Raw genomic sequence first — 21,259 nt, 5'->3', positions numbered from 1 at the left:
CTTGAAAAAATGAATTTTGAATAACAAAATGTTTTTAATTTTGATGAATCAGATTTATCTATATTTTTCTTTAGCTGCTTGTGCTTTTGGTTTTATATCTATCTTTTCCTAATCCAAGATCATGAAGATTCATTCTTGTTTTCATCTCATGCTCTTATGATTTTAATTCTTATGCTTAATAATAATTATAATTTTAGTCTATGATCCATTTTGAGTTCATTCTTATATATGTTATAAGGTAAGGGTCCACTTTAATTCTTTTCCAAGTGAATATTCAGCTGTCCTAGCACCATTTACTGAAAAAACTAATCTTGGCTCATAAAATTGTCTTGGCATCCTTGTCAAAATCAATTGATCATAAATGTGAGATTTCTGGAATCCAATTTTATTCCATTGATCTTCATGCAAGTAGCATACTGTCTTGAATACTGTGGTTTTATTATAAATTTTAAAATCAAGAAGTGTGAAACCTGAATCTTCCAACTGTACTGTCTTTCAGGATTATGTTGGTTGTTCTATGTCCCTTGCATTTCCATCTGAGTTTTAAGATCAGATTTCTTAAAAAAAAAAAAAAAAAAAAAAAGACAGCCGTGAGTTTTTTTCATTGTGTTTAATCAACCTCTAAATTAGTTTAGGAAATACTGTCACCTTAAAATATTAAATAGGTGAATTCATAAACAATGGAATATCTTTCCATTTATTTAAGTCTTCTGTAATTTCATTAAATTTATTTCAACACTTTTATAATATTCAGAGTACAAAGTTTGTACTTTTTAAACTTATTTCTAAGGTTTTTATTTCTTTTTGATGGAATCATAAATGGAGTTGTTTACTATTCATTGTTAGTATGTATAAATACAACTGATTTATTTGGAAAAAAAGTTTTGATATCAATAGATTAAAAACTAAACATATCAAATAAGTATATATAAATATATCTCATGATATATATATACATATATATATATACACACACACATACATACAATGAATTTTAGAATTGATCAAAATGTCAACAGAATCAGGAAGATTTTCACTACCATACTTCATTTGAATTATAACCAAATAACCAGTTTGAAAGCTTTCTCTTAAGATAGGCTTTTTCTTTTTTCCTAGCTGGGGTTGATTTGTAGATATGTTATTGTCACAAGTTAGTTATGAAATTACTCAAACAAGGGTGAGATAAGGCTTAGCTAAGTCTCCCTTATAGGAATACAATTTGATGTTTAAAAGTAAACATGAGCCCATAGCAAGGACAGCTAAAGAAATCACACAAATAAGACTGAGGAAATTTCCCTAGCAAACCACAAATTTATATCTATTAATAATACTGACTGAAGACAGCAAAGTCAGAGTACCTTTCAAGAAACTCATCATAAATAGGGGATCATGCTGTAGATTGTGCTTATAAAATACACCCTCTTAATTATTTTAATAATCAGCATATTTTCAGCACACTTTTGGAATACTCTAAGTTAACATTATGCCATAACACATAAATATTCAGTAGTATTTTGTTGCCAGGCACGGTGGCACACACCTGAAATCCTAGCCTCAGGAGGCTGAGGCAGGAGGATCAAGAGTTCAAAGTCAGCCTCAGCAAAAGCGAAGTGCTACCCATCTCTAAATAAAATACAAAATAGGGTTGGGGATGTGGTTCAGTGGTCAAGTGTCCCTGAGTTCAGTCCCCAGTAAACCTCCCTCCACCCCAACAAAATAGTATTTGTTAAACTAAGTATAAAATATTCTTGAATGTTTTATGTGTGCTGGCTCAGTAGGTTCTCTGTGGGAAAACCAGTTCCTCTTTGTGTAGTGTCATGGTAACCTTGTGGTACACTGTGTGCTGTGTGCTGGAGCTGGCTTTAAGTGTCTTCTAGAGTCAATCATTAGCATTTCTTCCCAACTCTGCATTTATGGACCTCAGGTTGGGAGCCTAAAATTGTTCAGGGAGAGAATATTTACACCACAGAAATTGGTAAATGTTTCTAATCAGTTCTTTCATAGGTCTTTGTTTGTTTTTTAAAGAGATAATTGTTAAATATTAACCAGCCCACACTGTTAGATGAAAAATTTTGCTTTGGCATGACTTTCTGTATTATTGCACTATAATAAATGCCTACTTGCAGGAAGTCACTTCTGGCTTTAAGATGACCCATTCAAGTTTATTTTCCTGTAGGCAATAAACAAGCTTCATAAACCATAAAACCAAACACAAATAAAAAGGATGCAATGTGAATCTTGGCTTCAAATTAATTTACTGCCAGCAGTTTGTTAAAATCTCCTAAACAGAGTTGAACTGAATTGAATCTGATTATAATACACATTTGACTCAGACACCCCAGCAATGGATAAATATCCTTCTCTGTGCTACTCAGGAGGAACCAGTAGAGAGACACATTTTAAAAGATGTTTTGCCATAAATAAATCATGACACATTTTCATCAATAAAATGGTATCGAAAGGAACTAAAACTACTAATTGGTTTGCAAATGAGTAATATTAACTACTTTCAACTTCAAAAAAATTAGGTTTTATGGAACAAAGTAACACTAATGAAAATTTCTCAGGTAGAAGTTATCTAACCTAAACATTCCTTATTTCAACGTTATTTTGCTTTTTAAGGAAATTATTTTCCTGACAACACCTCACACCCAACCCCCCAAAAAATGTAGATACAAAGAATGAGAAGAAAAAATGGAGGGAAAAGATCATGGAAGGGGAGAGGAATTCTCTTTTTACATGATTGTGAACCTCCCAACTTGTTTGAGCTTAAAGCTCAATAACATGTATTGGACTAGCAACTCAAGATGATCAAGATGAACTCCGTGGTGGAGAATACTGTAAACCCTGGGAAGGAGGGGTGAATATTAAAAACACCTGGGGAACTTTATTTTTGATTTGGACAGTTTGAAATATCTCTACCCACCCTGATGCTAAGTGCCCTTGTCTTAGTGAGTCATTGTTACTTGAGGAACTTTCCTTCCTGGGCAAAACAGAGGGAGGGAACATAATGCAATGTAGAATCCGATGGGCACCTGCACTTATTCTACTCAAATATTCCATGACAACCACTTTTAGAGGAAAATTAATTTCTATTCATAGACTACTATTCCCTGAGCAGTCTTTACAAATCAATTCAGCAAGCAAGCAGCTATGCTGGTCTTGAAAATAAATCACTCTGCAAGTGAAATCAGATAGCAGAAATGAGTATAATTATTTATTAAGGAATGCATCTGAAGTTTAGATATATTTCTTATTGATATACAGCAATTCCATCAATAAATTTTAAACCTGTAAATTCTTCTGCAGATGCAATTGAACTTCCTATTTACATTTTTAAAGCATCACTACAACATGGGTTTGGGTATTAAAACCATTTTTTCCCTGAGGAACTGCATTAACTTATTCTTTTGTGACAGGATTCCCAGTATTACAATAGTGAATATTTAGAGAGTGTATATTGTAAGATTACTTTATCCTAGCTATTCACAAAATTAAACATGCTATGCAAATGTTAATAAGTAAAGGTGTCTATAATGAAGTATGCAAAAAAGGTGACTTTTCAAAAGTTTTTGTAATAATTACCTTTTTTCTCCAGAATAGTTTAGTGCATTCACACACACTGGTATGCCAATAAATATTTAAAAATTGGCTCTCCAGAAGAAAAAATATGCCCTGATTTGCAGGACAAATCCATGTTTTAAATCTTTCCTGACTGGTTTCCAATACCAACATAAGGTTAATAAACTCAACTTGAGAAGGGATGTACACAATTGGTTCTCATGGGCTGATAGAGAACTCTAGCATAAGGCTAACCTACAATGTCTATATGATGCAAATATACACAAACACATATAAATATGTTATATAAGATACAGTACCCATGTGATTTATCAAAATTGTTATGCATATTTTCCCTTTAAAATCATTTAGTGAAAGATGATTGTAGATTCAATCATTTGAACTATAAATTGATTAAGTCAGTCAATTATAGCTTAGGGCACATGTGTGAAGTAGATAACCTCTGATTGTTAACAGGTAGTTGGAATGGTTAAAAAATAGCTTAGTCTTCTCAGGTAGAAATTAAGTGGCATATTTTAGAATTAATCATAAACATACTGAAGTAAATGTAACTGCAAAAAATCATGAATATACATTTCCCAAAATGAATGAATCAAATAACCACCTCAAAGCAGCAAACCTTTATCTGAAGCATGAACAAATATCAATAGCAGCAATTCATACCCTTGATGTTTGATCCATTTATCTGCATGGAGACTAACAGGTGAGTTAATATTTATAATCACGATATAAAAACATACTGACTTGCATACTGCATTAAAGGTACCATACTATCTTGAATTCTGTCTTTGGAATAGCACCAAGGAACATTCTGAGAGAGGAACTGAGTGGCAATTTCAAAGTAATAAACATTTACTGAGATGCTATTATTGCATGGCACAATACTAGGCACTATCCAGTACACAAAAGTGAATGTATTCCACCTTCTCAATAAATGCCTGCTTAACATAGGGTAATAAGATGAGAGGTCCAATATTTAAAAGACAAGGACTAGTAGGACACATAGGATGGAAGGATTCTATTCTTTTGGAAGATGTAAAGTCATCTGGGGTAAGGTATTTACGGAAAGGAAATGAAGTAATGATAACTTGAACTAAACATGAACAGAACAGGTTCTACCAAAATTTGTTCAGTTCCAGTCTGAGACTCTAAGTGAATCCTGGTATTTCAGCTTCTTAATAACTATTGGGAAATATGTTTTAGTCATTACAGGAATTCTTAAGAAGGAGTTTTTTGTCTCAGAAAGTGGCATCATAAGGCTGTTGGATTCTTTGAGTTCTTTAATCAGAAGCAAACAGAACATGCCAGAAAGTTAAAAACAGTTTTTGCAGAGTTATATCAATCAAGATGCTAGACTGAATGAGTAGGTAGGGCAGGGTGGGAGACAACTCAATGACTCCCTTTGCCCTCTTCGAGGAAAGGAGACAAGGTAGAATTGGGTATTGCCTAAAGGCTACTGGTGAGACACTAAAGGCTACTGGTGAGAACAGCATGAAATAAGTGCAAATTAGTTATTTTAAAAGGTGTGTCATGTGAGTAATTTATTAATCTATCCTACCTTTGTTTTTTACACCTCTTTGTTAAAGGTAGGACACCAAATCAGTTTTCCTCTAAATTAGTCATTTGCAGCCTACATCCTTGCTTAAATGAGCTGAGTGTAGTTTAAAGCTAAAATCAAACCATCGCATTTTCTAAAACTTTTTATATTCAGAACACAGGCCTTAGGGAGAAAGTAGATTTGCATTAAAAGGGCAAGTAAGTTATTTCAAGTGCAATGCAAGGACCAGTTATATATATACATACATATGTGTGTGTGTGTTACCTCTATCTATAGAGAGATATGCTATATTTATATCTCTCTAAAAATAACATACATTTGGATATATATTTATATATATATATATATAAAACCTTTAGTTTACTATATATCAAATATATATTAGATTATATAGATAGCAAACTAAAGGTTTTCCAAGCTGACTTTAATTATAGTCCATGTTGGAAGATGCTTCAATTATTGTCATACCAAGCTTGGGGAGTGTCCAAACATTGAAAATGAATGAGGGAAGAGGTCTTGACTGGAGGGATTCCTGACTTCTGTACAGACTTAGTTATAAAAAGAGCTTTCTGGCTCTGTTTCCATGGAAGCTTTTACCCTTGAACCAGTCCAAGTCAACATTTCTTCAGGATTCATTACTATCTTAAAGTCAAAATAATCAGAATGAATACCACACCAAATATCAAAAGAATTTAAATTAAAATCTTAGAGAAAGAGCCCTGCAATATTTGCTCATATATTCTGTAAACAATGCTCTTGGTTGCGACCCCTCCTTAAAACCAAAGAAAATACACAAGTACCGGTTAATTGGTTATTCACTAAGAGCAAGTACCTGAAGGAGAAGGTTGTCCTTTTACTACACCGTTTTTAGTCTTTTCTTCTGAATTCATTACTTCCTTGTAAATAAGTTCTGTAAGAGACATTTATTCATATTATTACCATATAAAAACCAAAATTTTCCTTAAACCACAGAGAAATTTATCAGTTAATGAAAAATTAGTTAGTTAATGAAAAATAACATTTTTCATGGGGTTAAAAAAATTAAAAAATCATTAGGGATTCCTTTACTCTTCTATTTCTTTGTTTTGGTGGGGGAGGGTAGGCAATAGTTTTTGTTTTGTTTTTTAGTTATACGTGACCATAGAATATATTTTGGCAGATTATACATACATAGAGTATAACTTATTCTATTTAGTTTCCCATTCTTGTGGTTGTACATGATGTGAAGTTACCCTGGTTATATATACAAATACAAGACTAGGAAAGTTATGACTGATTAATTCTACTGCCTTTCCTAGTCTCCTCCCTACTCTCTTCCCTTTGTTTCTCTTCGTCTAATCCAATGTATTTCTATTTATTCCCTTCCCAAACTCCCTTGTTTTGGGTTAGCATCCACAAATCAGAGAGAACATTTGGCCTTTGGATTTTGGGGATTGGTTTATTTCACTTAGCATGGTATTCTCCAGTAAATTCATCCATTTACCAACAAATGCCATAATTTCATTCTTCTTTTTGGCTGTTACTCCTCTATTTCTCTATTTCCTTGCAAATGGATTAAAGCCTGGCAGAAGTATGTACTCAACAAGTCAGTTGACTCAATAAATGTATGTAAAATACACATGTTCTTATTTTCTGAAGTCTGAAGTTTGGGCAGGTTGGGAGGTTACTCCTGACACATTCTAGTGTTATCTATTAAGCATTTTAGTGGCTTTGTGTTTGAACATCTACTTTTCTTTTATACTTACTCCCTAAGAGATGCACAAATTCTCAGAACTTTAAGTTATTACAACTTAATAACTTAATCCTTACAACTTCTATCTTGTACTTCATCTTTCTTCCAGGCTTATATCTTAGATTTGTAAATCTAAACACACCTAAAACCCAAAACCCAATATAAAAAAAAAATTTATTTTGTTTGTTTCCAAACTGGCATCCTTTTTTTACTTTCTCATTGTTATATTTAGCTTTGGATATCTTTTTTTCTTTCTTTTTTTTTTTTTTTTTTTTAACCAGAGATTGAACCCAGAGGGGTCTGACCACTGAACCATATCCCAGAATGTTTTATTTTTCTTTTGAGACACTACATTGCTTAGGGCCTCATGAAGTCAGTGAGGCCTCAAACCTTTGATCCTCCTGTCTCAGCCTCCTGAGTCACTGGCATTACAGGCATGTACCACCACACCTGGGTTCATTTCTTTTTATTTTGTCTCCTTTTCATTCAGCCCTACTCATTCTTGGTTTTTAATGCCATAAAATTTAAACAATCATCATCCTTTATTTCTTCCTCTAATTTAGTCTATGTCCTTCTCAAATAATGTCTATAACCTATCATTCACCTATTCATGAACCCTCAAGAATGTCTTCCTGTTCTTATTCAGATCAAAGCAAGACTTTCCCGTCGACCATCTGGCATCATGTTTACTTGATTCATATTATGTATATGTTTATTTTTCCATATTCATCAACATGAACCTTTGACTAGTTGAATTTCTTAACTCTAAAACATTTTTTGTTTATTCCTAAAGATTATTTTCCTCTTATATCCCCTATTTAGTATTTTTGTTTTCCCTTAAGTTTATTAATTCCTCCAAAGTAGCTCAAAATTTCCTTCCTTCAGATACCCCTTTATGTTCCTCCAATTTTATCTGATCTTTTGAGATCATCTGCATTTGGTTTTCTCATTATTCTACTTTATAGTAATTCATATTTATTTAACAATTATTTACGTTTGCCTTGTTTTTCTGCTTTGTTTCAACCTTAGTATAATCTTGAAAATTCAGTATGTTATGAGAAGTTTTGCTTAAAAAAGATCAATATATTCATTAATGCATTTATTAATAAATATAATTTATTAATAAATATAAATAAATATAAATAAGTCAGTAGGTACACATATTTTCTATTTAAACTCTCTAGTTTCATAAATCAAGTGAATTATCTCAAATGTTAACTATGTTTACATTCTACAGTCTAAAAAACATCTCAAACTTAATTGTATACATCTTTTATGATTACTGTTTATGGAAATATGGAAAGTCTAATTTTGAAATTTTGAATTATTCCATGATAAACTCTTCAATAATCAACACTACTTCAAAAGTTGTCAAAATTAATTCCTTTCATTCTTGAGCAAATGTGATTGATATTGCTATTAGTATGAAAAGACAGGTGAAGTTTTAGGAGCTCTGAATATGGTCTAAGATAGCAATGTAAAAATCCTTTTTTACTAAACTGCTTTACAAGAAAAATCTTGAGGATACATTCTCTGTATCCTCAGTATAGAATTTAGAAAGGATCAGATGCTTTCTTTATTTTGTCTTGATAAAATTTTTTAAAATCCATTCATCAGTACTAGATTCACCTTTCCATTCTTCAATGGTGTGCTCTCTTTCATCCAGCTGTTTGTCATATATCTGAGGTGGAGGCTGCAGAATAAAAACAAAGAACAAGTTTTGAAAAATAATGTAAATATATCCAAAGTCTTAAATGTAGGGCAATATCCTAAATATATATTTAGGATATATATTTATTAGGATATATACTTATATATAAGTATAAATATATATTTAGGATTTGGTGGTGATCACAATATCACTTAAACTATGGGATATGTACCATAGTTCAGAAGTTAAAATCTCCCATAAATTTAGGGAAGATTTGCTTTTCTTGCAATATTTGCTACTGATTAAATAAGGCAGTGGAACACAAATCCTGAAAACTCACTTCCCAACACTTTATGATTCAGAATCCATATCTAAGCAACTAAGGGATGGATGTTTATAAAGCAAACAAAACTTTTAATTTCAAGGACCCAATAGCTGCTATTTCCCCTCCTATAACAGACCTCTGCTAAAACCCTCCCAGACTGAAAAGATCTTATTTCATGTTTTAGATTTTCTCTGAAGAAGGGTCTATAATATCTCTAAATAGGCCATGGTACTAGTCCCCAATATAAAGAAATATCTAGATTAAATTAGCTTGTTGTTCTTGAAACATAAAGTACCTTTATATGTAGCCATGTGTCCCATTTTTACGTGGTTCTAACACCTCCCTATCTGAGGCAAAAAAAGCTACAAGTTGGTTCTAGAGGTAGGTAGCCTTGAACTCCTGAGTGGTCCCAGAGTTAGTCATCTCTGGGAGGAATAATGTGACAGAGCCTTCAGTCTAACTAAAGCAGTCAGCTCCTCTTCTCATGTGGATTCAGATATGAAGAAGGAGAGACTTTCACAAACTTACGTGCCTTTAAAGAAGGAGGGTATCAAACTCCCCAATCTCTTTTTCCTAATATTTTTGACTTAGAAAGATCTATCATGGTAACTGGATATCTCCAAACTAGACTAAAAGACATAGAAAGAAAATCTCTTAGAAAAGCCACCACCATGAGGTAGAGAAAGATGGGACAGAAGATCTGTACCAGCTGGCACTGGATTGAATGCAGTGAAGAGTTATAAAATTCCTGGCACCAGAGACAGGGGAGCCTAGAATTCATCCTTGTTCAACATTCTGAAAGCAACAGGTTTTATGAGAAACTAAGAGTTACTTAATAAAAGTGACTCCCACCTGTTAGAAAATGGATCCTTCAAAGATGGTTACTGTGTAAATGACTTTGGATAAGATTTTCAGAGACACCCTCTAGCTTCTGTGAAAGGTTCTTTAGTTCATGAGCAGCACCCAGTGCCATACTGGCCTTTCTTTACTGCATTCAGAATCTCAGGTAGCCTGACTGATGATAGAACCCAAATGTTTTCATCATAGCTCTGGCAAGCTGGGGAAGCTGACATCCTGAAGAAGTAGCTGGATATGAAAACAGAAGATTCTGTCCAGTTGTTGGTGAGTCAAATTGCATAACTGAGGTATTGAGAAAGAACTACTGATGGAGCCAGATATTTCTTTAGCACCTGTTGTAGCTACTGGGGCAGAAGACTTTAAATGCTACTGCAGTTGAGATGTGATCAGCTGAACAATAATACTCGGCAGTGGTCAGCACGCTGACAAAGAAGCAAACGGAGACCTCTGTCCTATTCCATGGCACTAATGAGTACACATAAACTGACAATACAAAAGTGAGGGATCTCAAGTATTCAGGTGCTGCCCCTGGGACTTCACTGAGGTCGGTCCTTGTACCTCAAACTATAAAGGACTCCCAAATTATAGGAACAGTGTGACTTAATGAGTAAATAAGTAAAATGAAGATATTTTGAAATTTTGTGAAACTGTTTTCTAAGTCAGCTGATGCAAAGCCAAACTCTGGTCTTGGAGAAATGCTTTGCCAAGTGGTAGGTTTCCTGCTGAACCTCTTCCTAAGAATATGTAATACTGTGGTTAGGTCCCCATCTAAGCGGCTTTGTCCAGGATCCCTGTGGGACAGTTTGTACAAGCTTTCAGACCCACAGAGCTCTGTGCTTTGTTGGCACCTCTCTTTTAACAATAGACTAGATTCAGGATCTTGTATAACTGGCTTCCTCATGCAATATATTTTTCCATTCAAGTTTCAAAATTGAACATGGCTCAAGAAGTTCCTGCCAAAGTTCATTAATGTCATTTTCTGCTTACAAAAAAAAATAAATAAATAAAAAGCTATTCTGAGTAGGCTTTTCTTGGAGCATCAGCATACAGCTGTTGCTGATGTATAAAGTATGAAATACATAGACTTTAATCCAAACTACAAAGAGAGAAAGCAAACCACTGAGTCCAAGATTTTTCCTTTCAATAAATCAAGAGAAATGTTTTAAATACACTTTAACTATAGTTATCATTCAGGGGACTCTATACATGAGAGATAAGTTCAGATTTGGGTTTTTAATTGTTCTTTTTATTTGTTCTGTTACCAAGAAAGGAGGTAAATGTCATCTACAGTGGAAGGTTATTTTCATGATATTTCCTATATGACAATATAAAAATATATTTGACAGATAATTCAGAGAGAACAATACCATCACACACACACACACACACACACACACACACACACGTACATGCCCACACATATTTATGTGTTTGGGTAGCAATCATTAGCATGTGATGGTTCATAACACTCTGACTCCATCTAGTAAAGAAAATCTGGCATTTGGTTACTCAGCTGTTTTCTTTCTCTACTCTATTACATAGAATAGAATTCTTTTGCTTGATAAACAACCTAATAAAAAAGAAATAAGAAGCAGAAATGAAGAGAGATGGATACTGTCTCGAGAGTTATTAAGGTTTGTGATCTTTATCCCTTTCAGCATTATTTAAGAGACTGAAGGCAATTTTTGTGATATTTTGAAAATTTGGATTTTATTTTCTTGGTTGAAATTCTTGGAGAAATTGAACGTTGGCTCATATGGATGGCACAAATGATAATTTAATACAGTTTATATATATTTATGTTGACAAAATTATATGTGTTCAATTGTTTCAATTAAAGGAACAAATACATAGTCACTGCGAGTTAGTAAATTTTAGGATTAATTTATTCATATATTAAATTCATTCATTCAGTAGGTCTTGAGAACCTGACATATGCCAGACTACATTAGAAATTGATATTTCAAAGTTGAATACTTTGACTACTTAACTCAAGGAGTTCACAATTTATGGCAATAAAGATCCCAAATAAACAACTTAACATTGTAACTTTAAAAATTAGAGCAAGAAGAACAAACTAGATCCAAAGTTTGTAGAAGAAAGGAACTAATAAAGGCCAGAGTAGAAATAAATGCAAAAAAGATGAAAAAGAAAAAAAATGAAACTAAGAATTTATTTTAAAAAGATACACAAAATTGATCAAAGTGTAGCTAAATAAAGGAAGAAAGACTGATTAATTTGAATACATGAAGTATCAGAAATGCAGAGGACGGTAAGAGACTTCTATTAACAATTACATCACAACAGATCAGGTAACCTAGAAGAAATGAATAAGGCCAAGACACATATAACCTATTAAGACTAAATCACAAAGAAATGGAAAACCTATCCAAATCAATAACAAGAAAAGAGATTGAACCAATAATGTAAAAGTCTTCTATCAAAGAAAAGCCTAGCATTAGATGGCTTCACAGTTCAATTCTACCAAATATTTCAAGAATTAGTATGGATTTCTTAAATGCTTCTAAAAACTTGAATAAGATACAATATGTTCAAACCATTTTATGAGGTCAGCATTACTCTAATACCAAAGCAAGACAAGGACAGTACAAAAAAAAAAAAAAAAAAATCAGGCCAATATTCCTTATGTATACAGATGCTATAGTTCTCAATGAAATTCTGGCATACCAAATTCAACAGCACCTCTCAAAGGAATTATTCACCCAAATCAAGAAGGGTTTATCTTAGGGAATGAAAGGATAGTTCTGCATATGCAAATCTATAAATGTAACATATCACATGAAGAGAATGAAGGGCAAAAATTACATAAATATCTAAATAGATGCAGAGAAAATATTCAACAAAATCCTGCAATTTTCATGACAAAAATGCTCAACAAATATTCCTCAAAACAATAAAAGAACTCATATGACAAACTCACACTAAAACCATACTCAATGGTAAACAGTGAAAAGTTTTTCCTCTGAAATCAGGAACAAAACAAGGATGCCTACTCTATGAACTTCTCTTCAGCATTGTACTAGAGCAATCAGGGTCATATAAAGAAATGAAAGGTACACAAATTGGAAAGGAAGAAGTTATATTGACCCCTGTGGGGACAACACAATACTATATGTTGAAAACTCTAAATAATCCACCAAACACTGGTAGAACTGAAACAAAACTCAGTATAGTGGCAGGATATAAGATCAACACATAAAACTAGTAGTACTTCTGCACATTAACAATGATCTATCCTAAAACAGAAAAGAGATTAAGAAAGCAATCCCACTCACAATAGTTACAAAAAATAATACAATATTTGATACTACATTTAACCAAGGCAGTGAAAGACCTATCCACTGCAACTATAAATCATTGATGAAATCAGTTGAAGAAGACACAAATACAGTCATACATTGCATAGGATGACTTGGTCAATCACAGACCACATAAATAACAATGGTCCTATAAGATTATAATGGAGCTGAAAAATTCCTATCACTTAGGACACTGTAGTCCTTATAACATTATAGTGAAACATATTGCTTACATGTTTGCAGTAAAAACCCACTGCACTGCAGTCATATGAACATACAACACATAATCATATGCAGTACACAGTACTTGAAAATAAATGACTATTACTAGTTTATGTATTCATGTTACTATACCTTCATCCTTATTTTGGAATTTATGCTCACAAAAAGTTTTATTGTAAAACAGCACATTAAGTTAAGCCATCACCACTTTATACATCTCATGTTTACTTTGTCTCTCAATTGTATGGCCATGTTGAATGTTTGATCTGAACCGTCTAGGTTCACATAAGTGCACTCCGAGGTGTTCGTAAAGTGGTGAAATTGCCTAAATGCACTTCTCAGAATAAATCTCTATTGTTGCGTGACACATGACTATAAAGAGAAGGATGTCCCATGTTTATGGACTAGAAGAATTAATAGTTAAATGTCCATGCTATCTGAAGCAATCTACATATTCAGTGCAATTCCTATCAAAATCCAATGTCATTTTTCACAGAAATAGAAAAATCAATCCTAAAATTCATATGGAACCACAAAAAATCATAACTGGCTAAAAATAATATTGAACAAAATGAAAAAAATTTGTAGGCATCACACTCCCTGACTTCATATATTGCAAAGCAATAATAACCAAAACATCATGGTACCAGCATAAAAACAGACACACTGACTGATGGAACAGCATAGGGATCCCAGAAATTATTCTACACATTTACAGTAAAGTGATTTTTTGTGGGGAATTGGGTACCAGGGATTGAACTCAGGGGCGCTTGACCACTGAGCCACATCCCCAGCCCTATTTTGTATTTTATTTAGAGACAGGGTCTCACTGGGTTGCTTAGCATCTTGCTGTTACTGAGGTTGGCTTTGAACTCAAGATCCTCCTGCCTCAGCCTTCCTAGTCACTGGGATTACAGGTGTGTGCAACCTGGCCCAGCTGCAGTTAAGTGAAGTTTTGACAAAGATGCCAAGAACACCCAATCAGAAAAGGACAATCTCTTCAATAAATGGTGTAGCAACAATTGGGATTCCATATGGAAAAGAATGAAATTAGACCTTTATCACATATCCTATGTGATATGTCAACTTATGATAGATGTAGAAGTCAGCTCAAAAGTCAACTCAAAATAGATTTAAAACTTAAGTTTAAGACCTGAAACATAAAAATTAGTAAAAGAAAACACAGGGGTAAATCTTCATGTCTGAGCAATGAGTTTTGGGGATAGGAACCCAAAAGCCCAGACAACAAAAGCAAAAATAGACAATCAAATAGTCATCTTCACAAAAACAAAACAAACATAACAAAACAAAACAAGAGTGAAGGGACAACCTAATGGGATCAGAGAAAACATTCTCAAACCATGCATTTGGCAAGGGGATAGTATTGAATAATAACGAACTCAAGCAACTTGAGAGAAAGAAATCAAATAATCTGATTAAAAATGTGTAGAAGATCTGAACAGACAATTCGCAAAAGAAAATATAAAAAATAAGTGTGAAGTTAGAAATGAAGACCATGAGAATTCTATTTCCTCTGAGAAGTGTTGTTTTGTTTTGTCATGTTTTTCTGGTGCTGCTGCTGCAGCTGTGGAACTCACAAGCTTTGACAGCTCGGAGATGAAGGGGCTGAGGGAGCAGCATGGGGTGCCTCCAGAGGATCTGCTTAAGTCATCTGGGCAAAGCAGGACCACAGACTGAAAGGAGGAGGAGCAGTTTTGTGTGGTCGGGAGACAGGCACAGTCCAATATTCAACATATTAATTTTGAGATCTCAGTTTAAATTCCAGTGACTATTAGATTTATAGAACTGGAATCAGGAAAGTTATATGGGACAATATGTAGATTTGAGTCATGTGTGGTACTTAAATTTCAGGCTGTGGTGGAAGATACAATTCCCAAGGACAAAAGAAATTAAGGATGAAAGGAAAGAACTCCTTGAAAACACAATTCTACAGGAAGAAGAAATAATTCAGACTCTGCAGTGGAAGCTGAAGGAGAATAGGAGTGCTGTCCCCATGGAAGAGAGAGGGAGGAGGTGTCATGAAGGAGGGCAGTCAGCCCATCCAAAAGGACAGACATGTGAGAAGCTATTTTCCTTTGAATGTGACACCCAGGAGACAACTGGCAATTTTAGAGGAAACAGTTTTGAGATTTGAGAAGTAAAACAGAGTAATTATGATTAAATAAGAACTACTTTTTTACAGGGACTTGGGTACAAAAGTAAAAGCCATTTCTGTTAATAGAAAAAATGAAATAAAACAAAATGTTGGCCTCACTTCTTTGTTCTTTGAAATGAAAGAGGCAAAAGTATTTTTATTTATAAACATACTGAATATACCAACAGGAACTGAAAAATAGAATGCACGCAGGAAAGGAAGAGAACCAAGTGCAGAAAAGAAAGGCTACCAACAAGAGTACTGTGCCTTTTGTGTTTTCTGGACTTTATGTAACCAACTGTATCATAGTATTGTCATCTTTCTCCTCAACGTTTTTAATTTTAGTAACATATTTTTACAAAGCTGATTTTCATCTATTATCTCATTTGGTATGTATGACTATCCTCCTCTTTTAAGAGGAGCACAAATGTAACTGAAACACAAAAGATTAAGCAGTCTATAAGTAAGTGGTCGAGATAATATGTAAGCCCTCATTTACCTGAATACAAAATCCATGGATTTTCTCATTTTCCAATTAACGATGGCTTATAAGAGAGTTCTTTCTAATTTAATCTACTGAAATAAACACATTTAAAAGTTTTGCAGCCATGATAATCAACATAGAATAGCAGAAGAAGAAAGTTAATGCTAACTCTGGCTGGAAGGATCCTCAAAATGCTATTAACTAGTGTACAGACAAAATTTCCAGGTCTACTTAACATGAGGGATGGGATGTGCATTGTATTGTGATGCTGCCACCTTGTGGTTGTGTTTGGAAAAAAAGAGGAAGAATTAAGTAAACGGTACTAAATGGGGGAGTTCATCATTCATCAAATTGCTCTAACAAGAGTTCTCAACTATGACTGCACACTGAAATCATCTGGGAACTTTAAAAATATTTATGCCTGAATGCCACCTCCAGTTCTTTTCTGATTTGTTTTTGACTGAGGCCTGGGCATTAGAATATTTAAAAATTCACACGGGGATCATAATGCACAGCCAATATTCAGACTTTTATTCTAAGCACTTATACAGTAATAAACACAAGCATTGTTATTTTCCTAAGTGTACTTCATTTCTACTGAAGAAGGATAAAAGTCGAGAGAAAAGTTTTCTGTCTTCAATGATATATATTTTTGGTAGAATAAAGTGAGTCTATATTTTAAAGAACAGAACAAAGAGATTTTTGAATCGTAAGCAAAGCAAACATGATATTTATATCTTATAATCAAGTGAATTCTATAGGCAAAGTGAGCAATGAGAATTTCTAAGTCTCTTAAATAAGTCACATATCTCCTGAAAGGACTAACAGATTACTTTGTCCAGTAATCACCACTGAACTCAGAGCTGTGTGGACCCTGGTACTAGAAAATGAGTAACCTTGAGAAATTCATTCAGTTTGCAATGAAATCACTTCATGTACTTCTTTATTCAATAGAAAACTAATTCTAAACGAAGAACAAATATCATATAAGATAATTCAATGAAGCTCTCTTAAGAACTTGCAACATTGAAAGCACTGCTTTATAATGCATTATATACAGAAAGTACTCATGTTGCTTAGAGACGTCATGGCACTGAGTGACCAGGGACACTTTTGAAAGCTACTACTGCAAATTTTAATTATAATGTGAACTGAGTGTAATTAGAAATCTTAATTAAATAATGCTTCAGTGGTTTGACAAGAAAGTTAAATTCAGTTTTCCTCATTTTTCATTCTGTTCTGTAGTTTGCTCAGGTATTAGGTTGCAAATTTGTTAGTTTTACACTATTAAAAAATTTAGTCATGTCTTCAAAATGGAAATTCTCTTTACTGCTCCATGGAAATTAAATTTTTCTATGGTTCTTTAACTGAAAAGTCTCAGGACTTATGCCACAAATCTCAGTATCCAAGTCACAAATCTTTTTTTTTTCATTAATTCATTTAACATATTTATTAACTAACTACTATATGTTATCAGTCATTCTCAAATTCTACCTCCTTTAAACCTCAGGTCTAATTATTTTCAATGCACATAGATTATTAGCTTCTAAAAATCTCTTGAATCTTCCTTCCACGTCTATTCTCTGACCATTGACAGCTGTAGTATATGTTACTACAGTTCTTTCCCCTTGCCTTTCACCTGCTTTATCTCTGCTCCAGTTCCACTTCACAGAAAGAATGAATTTTTGGAAGCTGAAATCTGATAATGCTATTCTGCTTGCTAGTAAATGGCTTCCATTCACTCTAGGATAGAGTGTGCAGTCTATAACAATTCTTAGAAATACCTTCCTTACCTTGGTCTTTGCTTACTAGCCCAAAATAATTTTTACCCTTCTTCATTGAGTTAGCCCCAAAGATTTGAAATTCTCCCAACCTTCTCTTGACCTTGGGATTTGTATATATACATTTTATTCTGCCTGTCTTTCTTCACTTGGACAGCTCCTGTTTATCCTTCATTCCATTTAGATACTAGGTCCTCCAAGGAGCCTCTTTTAACTCACATTACTGAATTGTGTTCTCTATGTCATTCTTTTATATAGTAAGCATAAAATCTGGACTATTTATCATTCAATATTTTCTTGTCTTCTCACTAGATTTGGGACAAACAATCAAGAACAAATATTAAATTTTTGTTCACCAGTGTCTAGTACTCTATGTAATATATAACAGACAGTCAATAAGTAAAAACAAATGAAGAGCAATTACTGTGCTCAGGTATGCACAATATATGAATTTGGATATATTTGTCAGTTAAACAGATGAAATAAGTGATGATGTATTTGAAATTATTTAATTTTAAAAACAAACAGATTCCAGCTTTATAGGTATACATATTAGCCACACAATCTTGGTCCAGGGGCTAAACACTATCAATATCCATGAGCCTTAGTGTCTTCAACTATAAATATAGGTTAAATATTCAAAAAATAGCTCTCTCTGTGCTTCCTAAGCACCATGTAAGCTGCCTCCCTAAGCCACACTCTTCCACCATGTTGTTTCAGCCTCATCTGGAGTCCTGAGGAATGGAGCTAGTGTAAAGAGACAAGGAAATAATAGGAATTCCTATAGTTGTGTGTTATGTGTTAATAATAAGCTGTATTTTGGTATTTGCCTGGACTTGTAAAACTAAAATCATAAAAGGCACCTGGTGACAAACTTGCTGTGTGGCAGGATGACACTCCTGAACAATGCCGATATGAACCTTTTTCTATGATTTGAGTGGTGGCTCCTAGTCTCGTCGTGTTCTGGTTTTTAATCAATGAAGACCAGAGCATGACTGGGCTAAAAATCACTACTTAAACCCCTGGACTTTTGGAGCAAACTGTCAGCAGCACCATGACCAGAGGACTCCACGTGACTCTGCCTCTTGACTGCCCCTGCTGCTGTCCACACTATCTCTGATTGCTGATTGACCATTGTCACTGAGGCCAGATGACTGACCACCTCCCTGGCAATGATGATTGCCATCCAGCCTCCAGCTTATTGGGCACCCGAGGACATTCAAAGACATCGAGGAGCTGAGAGATGCTACAGCTTCGAAGAATTCCCTCGCTCTTGTTGACTGACTTCTTGGCTAAGAGACATTGCATTGAGTAAGTCCATGGGGATTGGACTCTAGGTGAATAAGGGAGTGAATCTTCAATGTATTTGTGACTTGCTGTTATTAGGAATGTTGAGTGTGCATTGTATGAATAAAATCCACTTGTTGGAACCAAACTTGATTCCTCTCTTACTCACTGCTTGTGATAGCTAGCTATCTATGGATTGAGAACTCTGACACCATGAACCCTTAAATAAGCTTTTCCTCCTCTATAATTATTCTAGTCCAGTCCTTTAGTCACAGCAGTAAAAGAGTTGACCAAAACAGAAATTAGTACCGAGAATGGAGTTATTGCTATAACTAAACTGACCGTGTGGTTCAGAAGCTTTTCAAGCTTCTTGAAATTGATGGGAAGAATTTTGAGATGCTTAGAAGTACAAGCTGGAAATGCTTAATGACAAATTCTGGTGGGAGCTCAGAAGACCAGAATGCCAATAAGACCATGGACAGAAGACAGGGCTAAAGAGGGTTTAGAGGAAAAGGAGGACACTATTGGAGATTGAACTAGAGGCGGTTCACAATATGTTATGACTGAGAAGTTCTGCCCATGTCCTGAGACCTTCTGTGAGACTGATTTTAAAAGTGATGGACTTCTTAATCTAGCAGAAGAAATTTCTAGGCCGTATAGCTTTCAGGAAGTGGCATGGATATTGCTGGCAGCTTTTAGCCAAATTTATTGTGATAATCAGGAGCAGAAAGCAGAGCAAAAAGATTTGGCAAGCATGAACCTGAAAGGCTGGAGTAAAACTAGGGCTAAGGAAGTTGCAGTTGTTAAAGACATTACTGCCACTAAAGAAATGCTAAAGACTTCACCCAGAGACAGTAAGAAAGATTGCTTGAGGGCATCTCAGTAGCTGGCAAGACCACACCCATTTCAAACTCAAGGAATAAAGGTGAAAATTCTCTTGAGAAGAGACCAGTGGGGAACCCTTCTTGCAAAAGGGGTCCTAGAAAGTTTTTTGAATGTGCTCAGCTACCCAGAGGCTGCTGCAGCCAGGGTTCCCAGGAATCTTGGCTGCTGGTTGAGATGGCAGCAGATCTTGGCATCACTCATTTGGTGCTGGTTCTGTCAGAATGCCGGATGCTTGAGTTAGGGAGCTGTGAAAGCTTCCACTAAGATTTCAAAGGAAGGCCTTTGATTTCCTGTAGGCACTCCCTGAGAAGGCAAGGTGTGGAGATTTGAGGGGGAAACTGAAGCTGCAGTAGAGACCCTGAGATTAAGAAATGCCAGTAACATGGGACATAATCCTAGGAATGCTGCAGGAATTGAACAGAGACAAGTCAACAGAGGCCACTTGGGCTGCAACAAACAAGGCCACAGGGGCGGAGCTACACAAACTGAAGAGGACATCATGCCATGTGTTCCAGATGATTCTGGACACAGAACTATTAGGACCTGTTTGCCCAGGTAGAGTTCAGTCTTGTTTTGATCCCATCCCCTTCTTTCTATGCCCCTATATTTGTAAATGGAAATGTTTACTCAGTACCTTTATATTGTAGATATTTGTAAATTGCTTTTAATTTTATAGGAGCTCACAATGCAAGATTGCCTTGAGCCTTAGAGAAGATTTTGGACTTGAACTGTGAGCAATCTCTTAACTGTTGAGATCATAGGGACTCTTGGAAATGGACAAAATGTATTTTGCATTGTGAGATGGCTGTGAGTTTTTGGGTCCAGGGGGTGGAATGTTATGGTTTGGATGTGAGGTGTCTTCCGAAAGCTCACATGTGAGACAATGCAGGAAGGTTCAGAGGAGACATGATTGGGTTGTGAAAGTCTTAACTCAATCAGTGATTTAATCCCCTGATAGGGATTAACTGAGTGGTAACTGAAGTGGTAAGGTGTGGCTGGAGGAGGTGGGAATTTGGGGGCGTGGCTTTGGAGTATGTATTTTTATCTGGAAAGTGGAGACCTTTCTCTCTCTGTTTTCTGATTACCATGTGAACTGCCACACTCTTCCAACATGCTGTTCCTGCCTCACCAGGAGCCCTGAGGAATGGAGCTGACTATCTATGGATTGATACATCTGAAACTGTGAGCCCTTGAATAAACTTTTCCAGAAAGAAAGAAAAGAAAGAAAGAAAGAAAGAAAGAAAGAAAGAAAGAAAGAAAGAAAGAAAGAAAGAAAGAAAGAAAGAAGGAAGGAAGGAAGGAAGGAAGGAAGGAAGGAAGGAAGGAAGGAAGGAAGGAAGGAAGGAAGGAAGGAAGGAAAGAAAAGAAATAAAAAATATATTGATTATATTACTACTAAGGATCAAGGAGTGTTTTAAG

The 21,259-nt window shown here is 34.8% G+C and overlaps 1 protein-coding gene across 5 annotated transcripts in view; it reads right to left on the bottom strand.

Annotated features, from left to right (window-relative positions):
- The window catches only part of MAPK10 (mitogen-activated protein kinase 10), a 310,585-nt gene that overhangs the window by 7,325 nt on the left and 282,001 nt on the right, over nt 1-21,259 (bottom strand). For all 5 annotated transcript variants that reach the window (XM_079153291.1, XM_079153290.1, XM_079153293.1 and 2 more), the window contains 2 exons: nt 8,502-8,565; nt 5,973-6,050 (listed from right to left, as the gene is read on the bottom strand). In XM_079153291.1, the coding sequence (XP_079009417.1) occupies nt 5,973-6,050; nt 8,502-8,565 (142 nt within the window). The remainder of the gene's footprint in view (nt 1-5,972; nt 6,051-8,501; nt 8,566-21,259) is intronic.

This window comes from Sciurus vulgaris, assembly GCF_902686455.1.
Source record: "Sciurus vulgaris genome assembly, chromosome: 9".
NCBI lineage: Eukaryota > Metazoa > Chordata > Mammalia > Rodentia > Sciuridae > Sciurus > Sciurus vulgaris.
The sequence above is the reverse complement of the archived record's forward strand: the minus strand, read 5'-3'. Positions and strand labels throughout refer to the sequence as shown.